General features: G+C 41.7%; 1 protein-coding gene across 1 annotated transcript in view; it reads right to left on the reverse strand.

Moving 5' to 3' along the window:
* Positions 1-15197, reverse strand: part of ATP8A2 (ATPase phospholipid transporting 8A2) — a 275818-nt gene extending 260621 nt beyond the window's left edge. The window contains exons 1-3 of the mRNA XM_065730191.1: positions 15046-15197; positions 1137-1236; positions 510-608 (exon numbers count right to left, since the gene is read on the reverse strand). Of these exons, the coding sequence (XP_065586263.1) occupies positions 510-608; positions 1137-1236; positions 15046-15146 (300 nt within the window). The 5' untranslated portion in view covers positions 15147-15197. The remainder of the gene's footprint in view (positions 1-509; positions 609-1136; positions 1237-15045) is intronic.
* Between the last annotated feature and the right edge of the window lie 308 nt (positions 15198-15505).

Here is a 15505-nt window from a genome sequence, read left to right on the forward strand (position 1 = left end):
TGTTATACGCACTGTGTGTTTAAACTGTTTTTCTAAGTCAAATTATTCGCCATATCAGTATCCAGATTTTCTTTTGCTCTGCCCTGAAGTTAACTTTTCATTTTTAATAATTTTGATCTCCAGTTTTCAAGACCAACTAAAAAGGCCACTCATCTGTAAGGACTCCACAGCCCCACTAGAACAACACTGGTTTTCTAGCCAGACCTTTCTCATGAAAAGACCAGTAGATAAATTTGGAAAAGTGTTCTGTTTTACACCAACTTGTTTCCATACAACTTCCTTATTCACCATTTAAGTAGATAATTTTCTGGTACAGCTTATCTCTGTGTGCTACAGAAATTCCTATAGAGTCAGCAGCTTTGAAAGTTAAATGGTACTTAGTGGTACTTAGCCACGGCTCAGCAATGGCTGAATAGACTTCAGAGATGTACAGCTTTACAGCACCTCGTGGCTTTTTGAAGCACCGTTTGTTTCTAGCACAGATTTCCCACATAATAATCCATACTCACGTAGTCTTCTATGATTTCTTTGATGCCAGCAACTGTCAAAATAAACAGCAATGGCACCAAGGTGGTATATCTTCCTGTTGGAGAGACATCTGGAATTTGCTGTGAACAGAAAAGAAAAGAGATATTCATTTCATTTTTAAAGTTACCAGCAGAAAAATAAATAAATAAAAGATAGAGCTTAAAATCTGAATGTACTCTATTGCCATTTAAGTTCACGGTGGACACACCAGCCTAAGCTCTCAACCAACTTGAAGAAGCTACTGCTATGAATGTATATGATTAAAATGATTATGTTGCTGTCTAGGCCTTTTTTTTTTTTTACTTCTTTATAAGAAAAGCATTCAGCTGATGAATATCACTGATTCAGGGTACTATCTAAACAAGTGGCACATTGACATGAATCTACATGTTTTTCCCAGGATGGTCAATAGTTCCATGTTTTCTGATACTGCTGTATTAAGAATATAACTAGCTCAAATACTCTCTAATTTCAATTATTAAATACATATCTCAGTGTTACTACTTATCATACATTTGAGAACATCTCTGCAGTTGACCACAAAGATTCAAATAACTTTAACTACATTCAGTTACTCAATAAATGAAAATAAAACGGCAAAACTATACCTGCAGTAAGGCAATGAAGAGGAAGAATGCATTTGCAGCTTTTCTTATCTGCTCATACAGGAATCGAGGTAGAAAAGTCACCACACTGTACTTGGCTGTGCTGCAGGTTAGAAGATTTTTATTTTAATCCTTCATCTGAACACTACGACAAATTTGAAGAAGGCTTCTAAAGCCACTGTTAGAAAATGAAGATCATACTGTAAAGACACGTACAGTAAGAAGGAATCAAGTTGCCTGTATAACAATGAAGAGCTGTACAGAACAAGAGGTAACACACAGATCCAGAAGGCTGGCAGCCCCCCTTCAAGCACTACAAGCTCAACTACTGGAAGAATCATCTCATATAACTTGATATGTGCCCAAATTGCAGTACTGTGAGCAGCAGCACCATGAACTCAGGTTAAAGCACATAAGCGTTTACCCCTCATCAAAGCATGGATTTTAAATATTGGTAGGTTGGGTGAAACTTAATTAAAATCAGAAATTGTACAGTGACATTTTTGAGCTGCCTCTTTTCTGAGCTCAGAACCTAGGTTCTGTTATGAACAGTCTTCCGTAATAACCATCCACAGTTTCACAGTATTATTTCTATTTTCTACAAACACTAACTGGTTTCTGAGATACATAAATTTCTTGTCTTCACATCAAATCATACCATCCTCCTATCACTATCCCTACCCAACTACTAAATCAAATCCCTAGCACCTCATCTAAACTAGGGATTTGATTTAGTAGTTGGGTAGGGATAGTGATAGGAGGATGGTTGGACTAGATGATCTTGTAGGTCCTTTCCAACCTTATGAACCTATGAACCAAATCCAGCAATGGTTATTATGAAAAACATGAATACACTTCCAGGAAAAGTGTCCAAGATAACAAGAAGATTCAATCATGCAATTTTCAATGAGTTATGCAAGCCATCTCCAAGTTGTTTAGTTACCAAAACCAGCTGAAGAGAGAGTAAGACTATTACATGCAAGCCTTTACTCTGAACATACTATTTACATCTGGGATCTATGTGCTTTCTCATATAGGTTCTGAGGCATGAGTTTTCTTGCACTGCCTGAGTGGTATGCGAGGCACAGTTTATTCAAGTAGCACACAGCATTCCGCTATGAAAATAGTTTTACAGTTAAAAAAAGCTGCTCTGCCTTATTTTGTACTGTATTACTTCCCTCATCTATGCACTGGGCATTAAAATGAGTTGGAACTCCAAGAAGCAGTTGCAGCTATGGTACAGCAGTCTTCCCCTAGACACTGAATGTAAGCCCTGCAAGAATCAGCCAAACTTTGACAGGTGCACTCTGGCGTTTTATTTTACTATTTTAATAAAGACAGCTTATGCTGTCAGGGAATAGAGAGCTCATCAGTACTCTTCCTTTCAAGGAAGGAAAACTTATTTCCTGCTGGAACTAGCTGCCCAGAGTGGTGGTGGAGTCACCATCCCTAGAGGTGTTCAAGAAACATTTAGATGTTGTACTGAGGGACGTGGTTAAGTGGGAAATATTGGTGATAGGTGGATGGTTGGACTGGATGATCTTAGAGGTCTTTTCCAACCTTGGTGATTCTATGATTGTTGGAAGTATCCCAGCTCAACCTCCCTGGTCCCCTCTGTGAAATATTTTTCCAGTTCTCTCCCACCTTTAAGTCTTCCAGACTAATTTAAATTAACAGCACAACCTATCACAGATCATGAAATAATAAAATGAAATGCATTGACTACCTCTTCTATCTTTCACAGTTGATTATTATGAACAAAACTCTTCCTACAACTTTGATCACACAGTTAAGTTTAGTAGGGTTGTCTTAGTTATCTTCATACATACAAGATTAGATAACTGTACTCTCCAATGCTTTAATCATTTTCTTTTCCCTCTTATATTTCCTCATCTGCAGCTCTAAGACATTTAATGATGGCCGCACCTTCAAGAACACTTATAAGAGATAAGATATCACAATTTGTTGCACGAAGCTCTATTTTGGAAACTAGAGTAGAATTAGCAGAGGAGTGATGAAAAACGCCAATCAAGACCCCATCTTATTAGAGTGGGAGCTGTATTTCCATTTCATACAGTTTCTTTGTTAAGCAATGGGAGACACTCGCCAGGTCTGTTGCAAAGCAGTCATTACTTGAACTGGATCTCTAAAAAGAAATGAAAAAAGGAAAGTGTAACAGCATTTCTAATGCTACAGGGTATAGACTCCTTTTTCTACTTTTGCTCCTGAGAATCAAAACCATAATACCCAATGTGATATATTACAGAAATCTCAAGGGATCAGGCTTCTGCATATATTACACCAACAAAATCAACTGAATGAAAGCACACCATCTGCATTTGAAAGATTAAGTAGAACATCTGTGGTATAAATGAAGGGAATTTATTTTCTTGAAATGCTATTAGTTACTTCCAAGCTGTTTTTTCTCCATTTGAAGTCACACAAACTTAATCTCAAGCATAATAACCCCTCTGTAATACAGAATATAATTAAACAAATTTCAGTAGTGCCTTGCATCTTTAATTCAATTTTTAATCAAGTGCATAATTCAGACCTACCCCAGAAGTGAATTCCCCAAGCAGGACTAAAGAAACAAAGAAACAAAACCAAGAGTTCACAGATTTCAATGATATCTCAAATTCCACATTACAACTACATGTAATGCTTTTTGGGCCACCAAGCCAGGGAAACAGAATAATGTAACATGGGAACACATTTTTATTTCTAAATTGTATGCTCATCAATTGTATGATTATATTAAGAGCCAGAACTTGTGCAACTGCAATCAAATCAAAACATTTCTAACATTCTAACATCCATTCCAAATCTAACATTTCTAACATCCATTTATCAACTTCTGCAGCTAACAGCTCCAAACCATGCTCTTATTCTAATGATTGTGCTAACAGCAACACGTGAGGCATTTCTGAATGAACTTAATGCATTCAGTCTTTACATTAATGTAATTTGTTACTTAAGTAACATGGCAGATGCTTAAAATAAAATAGGTGTGACTAATTAAAGGTACACATTCAGCTGTTACAATGCAGACCAGCTCACTTGTAGGACATTTTTGGTTACTAAATATAAATATCTGCTGAGGTCAGCACTTTGACCAGCCCCTACACTGCCATCTCATCTTCAAAGCAGCTCTGAGAGCTGGGTGCCTGGCACTATAGGCCTGTAGCTTAGGGCAGGCTGTGGCAGGGAGAGGACTGGAGCATACGCAGGAAGCTAAATAACAAACAGGCATTTCCTAATGCAACAGCTGTGAACTATGCACACCTTGCCTACCTACAGGGTTTCATGTTTAAACAGATGTACAAACATTACAGGAGATCTGTCTCCTTGATATCTGCAACTTAATTCATGTAAGTTATGTTTCAAGTTACATTGCAGAGCAAACTAGGTCTGACACTGTTGAATGAGTTTGGATACATATCAGTAGAGTTGAAAGTCCGGCCCTGCTCCCTGGCAGAAATGCTGAGATTTCTTTTAAAGGCAACCACTGTATAATTTGGAAGAACTAGTGTCATTCACGTACTTTAACTCATTCTTCTGCTACCCAAAAATAGCAGAGATTAGTTTTCTTTCTTATAAAGTCTGCAAGAAAAGTAGCAAGCAGAAAGCTGAGAAACTCAGTAACTGTGTTCTGATACATTAACTTCACTTCTTAATGGGAAATTTTTCTGTAACAACACCATAAGCTACCATTATCCTTATATCCATCCCCAAAACGTTTCATAAAGCCATGTTTTCCTCTACTGAATCATCCTTGAAGGTACAAAGGCTACCAGTACCAAAGGCAAAAAAGTTACCTCAGTGAGAAGCATGTGCTTAATGGCAAGAGGCAACTGAGTACAGCTTTATCATTTCCAAATCATTCATTTCTACTCCTTCAATGAGGTGTGGCTTTGCTTTCTTTGTTCAAAGACTGACAGCTGAGAGATGAACTGCACCTTCAAACTCCTCATGCCATAGAGAACAGGAGCTCCTCAAAGCACAGGTGGTCCCGTTTCCAGAGGCGACAAGGTAACAGTACTTTCCTCACCAGCCTTCCCCTACAACTGTCCCTTCCACAGCTTAAAAAAAAGTGAAATACTCTCACATGTGAGAGCTGGAGCATGAACAGTGCTTCATGTCAGTGCTTTTATACATTTGCAAGAGCAAGCAGAAAGAAAGCCAGTCACAGACATCTGAACCATGGGAGAGCAGGGTAATTGAGCGTTAAGGACTTGAACTCCTCTCACCAAGCAGGTTTGGTTTCCACTAACACGTTCAAAAGGTCAGGCTCTCTGGAACAGCGGAAGGAAAAAATCAATCAAGAAGATCTACTTGAATTAAAGGTTCAAACACTGCCTTCAGGGGAACTGTGTGTGCATGTTAAGGTCCTGGAGGCACATGACATCTCTAAACAGCACAACTGATATTGGCTGCAAAAGTTCTGCATTAGCTCTTGAGTACAGAAGCAGCATTAAAACAAGCTAACTGCAGAGCTATCATTGCTGTGGGAAGCACAGAAGCAAGCACTACATAATTCAGGTGACATTTAACTAGATGAACAACACACAATTATTACAGCAGGTACAGAGAAAGCTCGTTCATGCAGAACCTCACTAACAAACAGTGTCACCACAAAGAGTATTAGCTAGGCTGCTGCAAATCTAGATGTCCTGAACAAGTTCTTGGATATATGGAGCAGTAACATGATCTAGTTCCTTGTATATGTGGAAGGCTATTTTAATGATGAAACTGAGAAAACAAAAATCAGATGCTTACAAATTCCTGAAAAAGGAGATTAAAGGTTTATAAAGAGCAACTACCTACACGTCTCTGCAGTGACTACTGCTTAACTGGAAACAAGGTGCTAGCAAGCCACATTGGCCTGCTTTGGCAGACAGCAGTCTCAGTTTGAACAAATACAGCCCCCAGCCTCACAAAGCTCCCTTCACTCTGTCAAGTGAATTCTTGAGAACTTCCATCATTTCACTGCGGCCTGTACACTTGTATCAGCTGAGAAAAGGGTATGCAATGCTTCAAGACTTGAGATAGTTTGAGACAGATTCTGAAGGAAGCCTGAGACAGGCTCAGGAAGAAAAGATTTCCCTCTTTTCTAGTAGCGGCCCTGAAGCACAAGGCTTGGATCCTATGGGCTGTGATTGCTTCAGGCTGAGATGTGTGATCAGAACAAAGCAAAGAACCAAAAGCTACCACATCCATCACTCAGATGTGGAGACACCACTGCCCATACTCCACATGGCTGTTTCATTTTGCTTCCATATGCTCCCCCCCTCCTGTCTCCCTGTGGTTACAGTGACATCTTGCACTTAAGCAACTTATACATTGCCACAGAATAAAACAGGTCATAATTTTGCTCAAAGCATGCTGTTTTATCTAGCCATCTATAAACATCAAGTTCTGAAACACCTTCCAAGAAAGCCACTGTAAGGCCATATGAGAGGAATCAATCTATTGCCTTGAATTACCCATACACTATGATAGGAGATTAGGAATATTCACAACTATTAAAATTAAACCATTTGAACTTTGGAAGTATACAGAAAATATTTCTAGCAGTTTCAAACTGCAGCGCACAGTAACTTGAGAAAACTCTGAAGCAAGGGGACAATTCTTATCTCATGGATCTCATCATCTCCCCAGATCTCCCTTAGAGCAAAGATTCCTTTATTTAAGGAATGGGCTCCCACCAGGAGTAACTTAAGGCATCACTGTGAGTTCTGGAAGATTTGTTCTTCCTTTGTAGAAGAAAGAAGCAATGACATCCACACTGTCTGGGCTACAAGCAGGGCACAGAGAGGGCACAGTGCAGTGCTGACTCCAGTAATGGCAAACTGTTGTATGATTATGATATTCAAAAATCTGATCATGGCTCTTTACCAGGCTCAGAAAAGCCCTCTCTTGCCAGAGAAAAATACCCCTTCACTTCACAGTCACGCCTTATTCATGCCATTGCTTTCTCGCAGTATGCACCTTTGTGAGCAACTATTTTGATGGATATTAACAGCATTAATTGATTATCTTTGTTTCTTCTGACCAACAGTGCTGCCTATCCTAGTACAAAAGTGACATCTCAGGACTGATGCTCAGTTTTACAAACCCTGCTTGGCTGAGCTATCTGCACATCCTCAAAAGCTGCATCAGCAACAAACTTATCCTCAATCACTTCACTTTGGTAGTTAACCTCGTACAGACCAGTGTTAAGCTAGAAGTACTGGAAAATGCATTGTGAACTGCTGTCCACTGTAGCCTGACAATCCTGCTCCTCTCTAGTTCAGTACGATCAACTGACAACCAGGTAATTGTCTAGCAGCTTTCCATAAGCTACAGTTCCTTGTGACAGGACTTTTGTCACACGTAGAAAGTGGGAAGCTACAAAAGCTAATTAACATTGCCAAAATTCGCATTTTTCCAATAGAAAGGTCTCCTACAGCAATGCTCTTGGCAGTCCTCATACGCTGCGGGCATTAGCATTACTGCTTATGCCCAGCTTGACTGAAAAACCCAAGCCCTGTAGTCACATTTAATAGAAGTGGTGGCATTTTTACTTCTAAATCCTGTATGATGGAGGATTTTCCTAAAGCACACCAACAGAAAAGGCCTTTCCATTTGTTCTCTATTCATGCAATCCCCACAAAGAGAAAAAGACTCCCAGCTATTTGTCAGTAACAAATGCATTGAACAAAGCACATTTAGGAAACAGCACTAAAAGCTCTGTAGGCATGACATAGTTTTAGCAAACACCAACAATGTCAGTTCATCACTAAAGAGTGATGCCTGTGTTTTTCAGCAACCCTGCTGGCAAGTACAGCTCAATAAAATAGAGCTGACAAACAATTAACCTAGAAATACTACTGTCCAGTGAAGGGAGTTTAACAACATATCCAGTTACTGTGCAAATCCAGAAAAGGCTTCATACTAAACATACTGCACTGATTTAAAGATGACTGAAGTCACAACGCAGCCTGCTACAAGTGATGGTGATCTGAAATTTGTAGTGCTATCCCCAGTTCTAAAGCCATTATTTTTAAGTGTCATCAAAGCTATCAGAATTGTTACTGCTCCACTGACAAGCAGGGGACGTGGTAGAAGAAACGAATGCTAACTGTTCCCTCAAACATGCATCTGAATAACTCCATCCTCACTTAAACTACACAAAGAATAACTACAAAAAACTTAGCTCCTTCCTGTTCACATTTCACTGGACAGAGCAAAGAAAAGCAGTGGAAGAAAAAGGAGAGATGCAGAGTTCAAACTAAATATGTTATTGCTAAAGATGGGACAATATTTATTCAGCAAATGTGGGAAAGCAGCTTCACTTGCATGAAGTCAGACTGCTTTTTAACTAGCTCCAGTGTATGGAAGTCTCTTAAAATAGTGAATTTACCCAAAGGGAGAAAGACACCCTGTTTCATTCCCATGCTGCATTGTTACTGCTGATACATGAAATCCATCGTGATGCTGGGAGAAAGCAAATGAACTAAAAAACACCTTCGGGATGCCAGAGCTGAGCATGCAGCAGGTGGAGGGGCACCACAGCTATCTCACAGCTGCCCTTCCCATCTGAACACCCCACCCAGGCTATATTCACCAGTTTAACTGTTCCAGGGATCCAAAGCTAGGAGCATCCCAGTAGACAATGAAGATGCAGAAACACAAATACATTGGTGCAATCTAGCAACACATCTCCAACATAAGGTGCACAATATTGGTCAATTATGGAGTGTTTCTATGGCTAAAGCACTCCTTTCATAATGGTATCCAGTCTTTCTGCATTGCAATAGATTTAGGTATCAGCTACTGATGCGCTGCAGGAGAATTAATTATAAGTTAAATTGTGTCATAAATCAGCATTTCTTTTCAGTTAAACACAATACCCACCTAAAAAATAAAAAAGCTAGAAGAGAATTCGTTTAATCAACAGTAACATTTTACCACTTGCACCATTTGGAATTCAACAATATATTTGTTCTTTGAAGGATTCCCAGATGCTTTTCTGCAGTCCAGCAAGCGATCTGTTCACATGACAACAGAAAAGATTTCCATACGTAATACAAACAGCACTACCTTGTCTGAACCTCGTGAGCTGAATACAGGTAGTTTCACCCAAAGAGCATTTACCTAAAGCACTTCAAAGAGCAAAAGGAAAGCCAATCTAGAGCCTAAGTGCAGATAAATAACACTAATTGGGATATCTACATTATTTGGATCAATACTAATTGGCTTCTGCTACCAGCAACTTGCAATTTAGTAGAACCAGTGGAAATGTTCCCACACATTCCAAAATAGCACAAACCACTCTGAATCAGTAGCAAAAGTGGCTTTCAATAGTGCTTGTATATAACCTAACGCTTGGTTCCATTTAATGCAGCATACAACTGAAATTGAAGACTAATGAAGATTGTGGTCACAACTTGATCACGAGCAAGCACCCTGCAAGTACACTGATGGGGCAGCCTGGGACTCCAGCTATGCAACCTGTTGAACACGGGTCTTGCAGTGCTACTACTAGCAGCCTTGTTTTGGTTTCCAGTGCTAAATTCCGGGCAGCAATTCTTCTGCCTTAGAAATTAAGAAATTCCTTCTCAAAGATTTGCTTAAGTTTTAAGACACTGCACAGCTCAGAAGTGGGAACCAATTGCTTCTTGCTCACTTTTCTAGCAAGATTCAACTTCTGCCTGTGTGGTAGAAAATCCAAATAATGGATTTTCTAGATATCAATGCATTTTGAGGAGCCTCCTTAATAGATTAAGCCATCTAATCTTCTTCTGATGAAAAGCTTTCCAACAAGACTTCCGGATCCACTAAAAGCCTGGAACGGGATTTTGCTCTTATGGGTGTGGAAGAGGTCAGAGGCAGGCAGACAAGTCACACACCAAGGCTGAACCTCGAGTCCTGCCCCAGATGTCCTCAGACTTGCACCAAAAAGCACTACCAAGTGTTGAATACAGGAATATCACATAAAGCAGTTATTACAACACCTGCAATGTTTGGGTGTTTCGATTGTTTGTTGTTGTTTTGTGGGGGTTTTTTTGGCGTTTTTTTGTTTTTTTCTAAGTAAATTTAGAGACAACTTGAAGTGTCTTTAAAATAATTTCAGCACTACTTTGTTTCCTGGATAAAGAAGGCAGGAGAAATCCTAGCTGTTTTTAATACCAACATCAACATATTCACAACAAATGAGTGACTTAGACCATTTCACTGGTGACACTTACCACATGCACCGCAAGAATGTTTCAGTACAGTCTCACATACTCAGTATAAGCTAATGAACTCAGAGTTTATTCCTGTATTATTAAAGAATGACAGGGAATTGTACTTCAGTGAAAAGCAGTCCTGTAGAACATTCTCACTTTGTTAAGCAAAATAAAGCAGCCTTCTGCACACCACCAAGGATATGTTAAAGAGATATTTCTGCCATTACCTCAGATCTCAGAAGTATGGACACAGCAATTCAGCTGCTATCATCATACCCCATCTTCACCCTCTGTTTTTACCAGGAACTACACAAGTTTGCTTTCAGACTATAAAATAAATATTTGAGTTATCTCCCTCACTGATCAGAAAATCAATTACACTATAAACCAAAAAAGAAGGTACTATCATTAAAACAGTCAGACCATCAAACTCAGCAAAAAATGTTTCCAGTCAGAACTACCAGCCCAGCTACCACTCTTGTTATAACTCTTTTCACAGTACACTGATCTGCTATAATTGGGTAGAAACCATCCTCATCAGTCGCTGCTCAATCAATCCAGTTACAGGTTGGAAACAGTGATTCACTTTTATGTTGTGCTTCACAGAATCACAGAGCTGTATGGGTTGGAAGGGACCTCCAGAGATCATGGAGTCCAACCCCCTGCCAAAGCAGCTCCCTAGCCCAGGTTGCACAGGTAGGCGTCCAGGCGGGTCTGGAACGTCTCCAGAGAAGGAGACTCCACCACCTCTCTGTGCAGCTGTGCCACTGCTCCGTCACTGCACTGGGAAGGAGTTCCCACACACATTTGTGCAGAACTTGCTATGCCTCAGTTTGTGGCCATTTCCCCTCATCCTATCACCACACACTGCTGAGAAGAGCCCAGCCTCGTCCCTTTGCCTCCCACTCCTTAGTTATTTATAGACATAGATCAGATCCCCTCTGAGTCTTCTTTTTTCAAGGCTAAACAGCCACAGGTCTCTCAGCCTTTCCTCATAAGGGAGGTGTTCCACACCCTTTATGATCTCTGTAGACCTCTGCTAGACTCTTTCCAGGAGATCCCTGTCTTTTTTGTACAGGTGAGCCCAGAACTGGACACAGTTCTCCAGGTGAGACCTCACCAGGGCAGAGTAGAGGGGGAGGATCACCTCCCTTGACCAGCTGGCCACAGTCTTCTTGATGCACCCCAGGATACCAATGACATACTTGGCCATCAGGACACACTGCTGGCTCATGGACAGCCTGTCATCCATCAGGACACCCGGGTCCCTCTCCTCAGAGCTCCTCTCCAGCAGGACATCTCCCAGCCTGTACTGGTGCAGGCAGTTATTCCTCCCTAGCTGCAAGACTCTACACTTGCTCTTGTTAACCTCATCTGGTTCCTTTCTGCCCAACTCTCCAGCCTGTCCAGGTCTCGCTGAATGGCAGCACAGCCTTCAGGTGTGTCAGCCATTCTTTCAGCTTTGTATCATCAGCAAACTGGCTGAGGGTGAACTCCATCCCCTCATCAAGGTCACTGATGTTGAACAGGACCGGACCCACACCTTCACACCTGAATTAAAGAGAAAAGGAAATATTTTTAAAAAGTACAAAGAAAGCCTTTTCCCACAGCCCATTGAGAAGAATGGAGAAAAAAGGCAGGCTGGTATCTCTGTAGACAATATAAGATAGGTCATCAGGCTTCTGCAGCCAATAATATCTTAGGCTTGTGAAGGCTGCTGGTAGACTTCTATCCATCAGTGTTCAATGCCTGAGACTACAGATTACAACCTCTGCCTTTAGGAGCATAGAGCTCTGTACAGAATGGCTGCAAGTTTCCAGAACATAGACTTGTTTCACTTCATACTAAACTTCAAATTTATACACTGTAATACCTATATTAAATAAATATATACATACTTTAGATGTTGAAGAAGTCCAAACAGCTGCTAGCTAGCTTTCATAGAAAGAAGAATAAAAAAAACAAGTGGGAGCTAAGGGCATACTGAACAATAGTTTTGTTCCATTTTCGCATACTTCAGAGCTTCTAAAACATTTCTGCTGGAAATGAAACATTATTTACCTTTTAGTACAAAGTTAACAAAATTCCACATGCACAAACTTTTTCAAATGGAATTCAGTAAACAGTGAAAACACACAGGATGTTCCAACAAAATTCCTGGTGCTACAGTGTAATGAAGAACAGTGATACACAATAGAGACTTAACTAAGTCTGGCACATAACACATTAAAAAAAAAGTTATGGCATTGAGTTTTAAAATACCTTGTGATTAAGTCTGAAATGCACAATGAAATATTCAACCACTGCTCCTCAAATTTTCACCAGGTCACTTAATTTCAGCATTAAGTCAAGGGAGAGAAAAAAGGGACAGAGAAAAATTCCTCCTTCCACATCCTCACACTTTAATACATTAGAGCGTCCTCCTGTTTTGCCATCCAGTTCGTTTCTGCTTTAGTACTGTATACAATTTCAAACAGGTACAGATATACAGATATATACATCACTTCCCTTTTTCTCCACCAAAAAAAAAAAACCATACGAGTTTACACTGCCTCTCTCCTGGAAGACAGTAAAGACAGTACAAGGAAAAAAAACCATACTCATTTTCATTATAAATTCTTTATAAACATTAAAACATTTTCAACTAGAAATCCACCATCTGCACCTCCATTTCCTGCTCTTGTTTTGCTCAGCTTCAAGCAAACTACTCCTCAAGGTTTGGAAAGCTCCCCAAGAGCATTCACAAGTTCACACTGCAGCTCCAGGAATTCTTGACAGCTACCAAAAAGTGACAGTCAGAAGTCACATGATGATAAAAGAAACAGTTTCCCAGCCACCTTGAGTTTAATGCTGTAAGCCTACATATACAGATGCTTATCAGCTTACACAGCACTCCACGCTCTAGCATGCTGACATTTCATACACATCTTCAAATCCAATGGCACAGAGAAATACAGAAGCTGGACACAGCAAGAAAAGGAGTCCATGGGCAGTAAATACAGGACTTTACCTGAAGAGAAGATGCAATATGCACAAGCAAGTAACCAGTCACGCTGTACTCACACTGTATGCTTTAAACCACAGAAGGTACAAGGACACATCACCCTTTCCTTTGTTTCCACTGAGCTGAGGGAAGAAAACTAACTCTAGAAGATGCAGAGAGCACAGACAAAGCCTGACAACTTTTAAAAACCGTTGGGAAGAGTTCAAAGCTTCCTTTGTAACCAGGAGCAAGCTACTATAAAGTGGACTCAATTTCCAAGTGATGCAGAGGAACTAAGATCACTAATAAGGCAATGCAAACATCTCTGGTTTCCCACCATTCTACCTCTTTTTGTCCTATCCTTAGTTACATTATCCTTATTCCTCCTTGATCAGGCTGCCCAAGTTTGGAGGCAAAGCAGCACTAAGTCAGTCCCAACAGCTACCAAAATCTCCCATCAGAACCAGAGGATGCCTTCTGGACACCGAGCTAGTCACAACAACTTGCTCAGGCATTGGCAACAAGGCCAGCAAGAACTAATTCCTAGCAACGCAGTTACATCCTATGTTTCTGTACAATTTCACCAGGTCAAAACTGAATGTCTTCAGAAAAATCTAAACTACGTGTTAAGCCAACCTTCATCCTCTCATTTATTTCTGTGAAGCAGAAAAAATGCAAATATACTATTCCTGAAAACCATCAAACTCATATGATATTTACGAAAGAAAAAAAAAGTAAAAAAAAACATTTGATGTTGTTGTCCACATAGAAAAAAAGACACTTTGAAAATCTGTACTTTAACTCCTCCTAAGACATAGGCTGTCATAGGCTAGCATACTGTAAGTACAACTTGTGTAGAAAATCATGTGTAAGTCACTGCACTACAGAGTATCTTTCAGATAATATTCTTCAAACTGCCCTTGATGATATACACACAATAAAACAGGTGATGGAAATCATCATTTCAACAGGATATAAAATGCTTTTGTATTTTCACAAAACCACTCTTTGTGTAAACCGTTCCCTGAACAATGACCCAAACATCTGCGCTAACGGACGCCTGCTAAATAACACTGCTCCTTGGTCATGACAGCAGCCATCTGCTCACCTCGCTAACCGAACAGCAACACGTTTGTGCATCGTACACATCCTCACACCCCCTATAGCAGTGGCCATTACTCACCTTTCCAAACCACAACAGCACAGCGTTCATCACAACACTTAAACACACACCTACACCCCAAGGGCTCCAACCACCAATGACAATTCTCACCGGTCTTTGTTACAAGCTCAACTGGACCACAGCCTCAAACACACAGAGATGTGATTTGTAAACATTTTAGCTATTCCCTTCCCTTCAGACTTGCTTTTTCCTTCCTTGCAGTTCTGCACTTTGTTACGCTAAGTTATTCTCACGTCTGAGCGTTACTCATTTTGCACGCTGCGTGGAGTCCACACAGCCAGCTTTACCCAAACCTCACGCTAGATTCTCTCGGGTCATCTCCTGTCCCCAAGACCCAGATCCTGGCGTTCCAAAACCCATCGGCCCTAGCAGAGCAGCGAGGACCTTCCCGCGCCGTGCCCCGCGCAGCACGGCGGGCTCAGCGCTCCGGCCGCACACACAGAGCCGCGCTCCGCCGGACAGGGGAGGGGCGGCGGATCCCTCCGTGTCCACGGCTGCCGCCCGCGCGGGGTGAAGCGGGGAGCTCCGTACCTGACCCAGTTGTCGCGGAACTTGCTCTGCTGGGGCTGGTTCACGTAAATTGTGCGGGCTGGCGCCTCGTCCAGATCCGCCGAGGACGTGGCTCCGGACATCTCATCATCCGCCTTCTTGTAGCCCGAGGGGGAACACACCGGTCCTGCGGAAGAGCGGGACGGTCAGCGCGGGGTCCCCATCCCGCCCACCGCACCGCAACCTCGGCACCCCGGCCCGGCAGCTCCCGCCGGGGCCGCGCTGGAGGAAGGAGAAGGGCCGGGCCGAACCGAGCGGCGGCTTCGCCCGCGGGAACACCTCCCTGCCGGTTACCACGGCGGCGGCTGATAAATAATGCAGGGTGGGGAGGGGGCACGGCCCGCGGAGCCAACTGGCAGCGGCACGCAGCCGGAGGGGCGCCGCCCCGCGGCCGCACTTCGCCCCGGGATCCGCGATGCCCCCCGGGCCTTGGTGCTGCCCA

The sequence above is a fragment of the Cyrtonyx montezumae genome, unplaced genomic scaffold (genome assembly GCF_038088225.1).
Source record: "Cyrtonyx montezumae isolate F1298 unplaced genomic scaffold, pur_monq_1.0 scaffold_12, whole genome shotgun sequence".
Taxonomy (NCBI): Eukaryota; Metazoa; Chordata; class Aves; order Galliformes; family Odontophoridae; genus Cyrtonyx; species Cyrtonyx montezumae.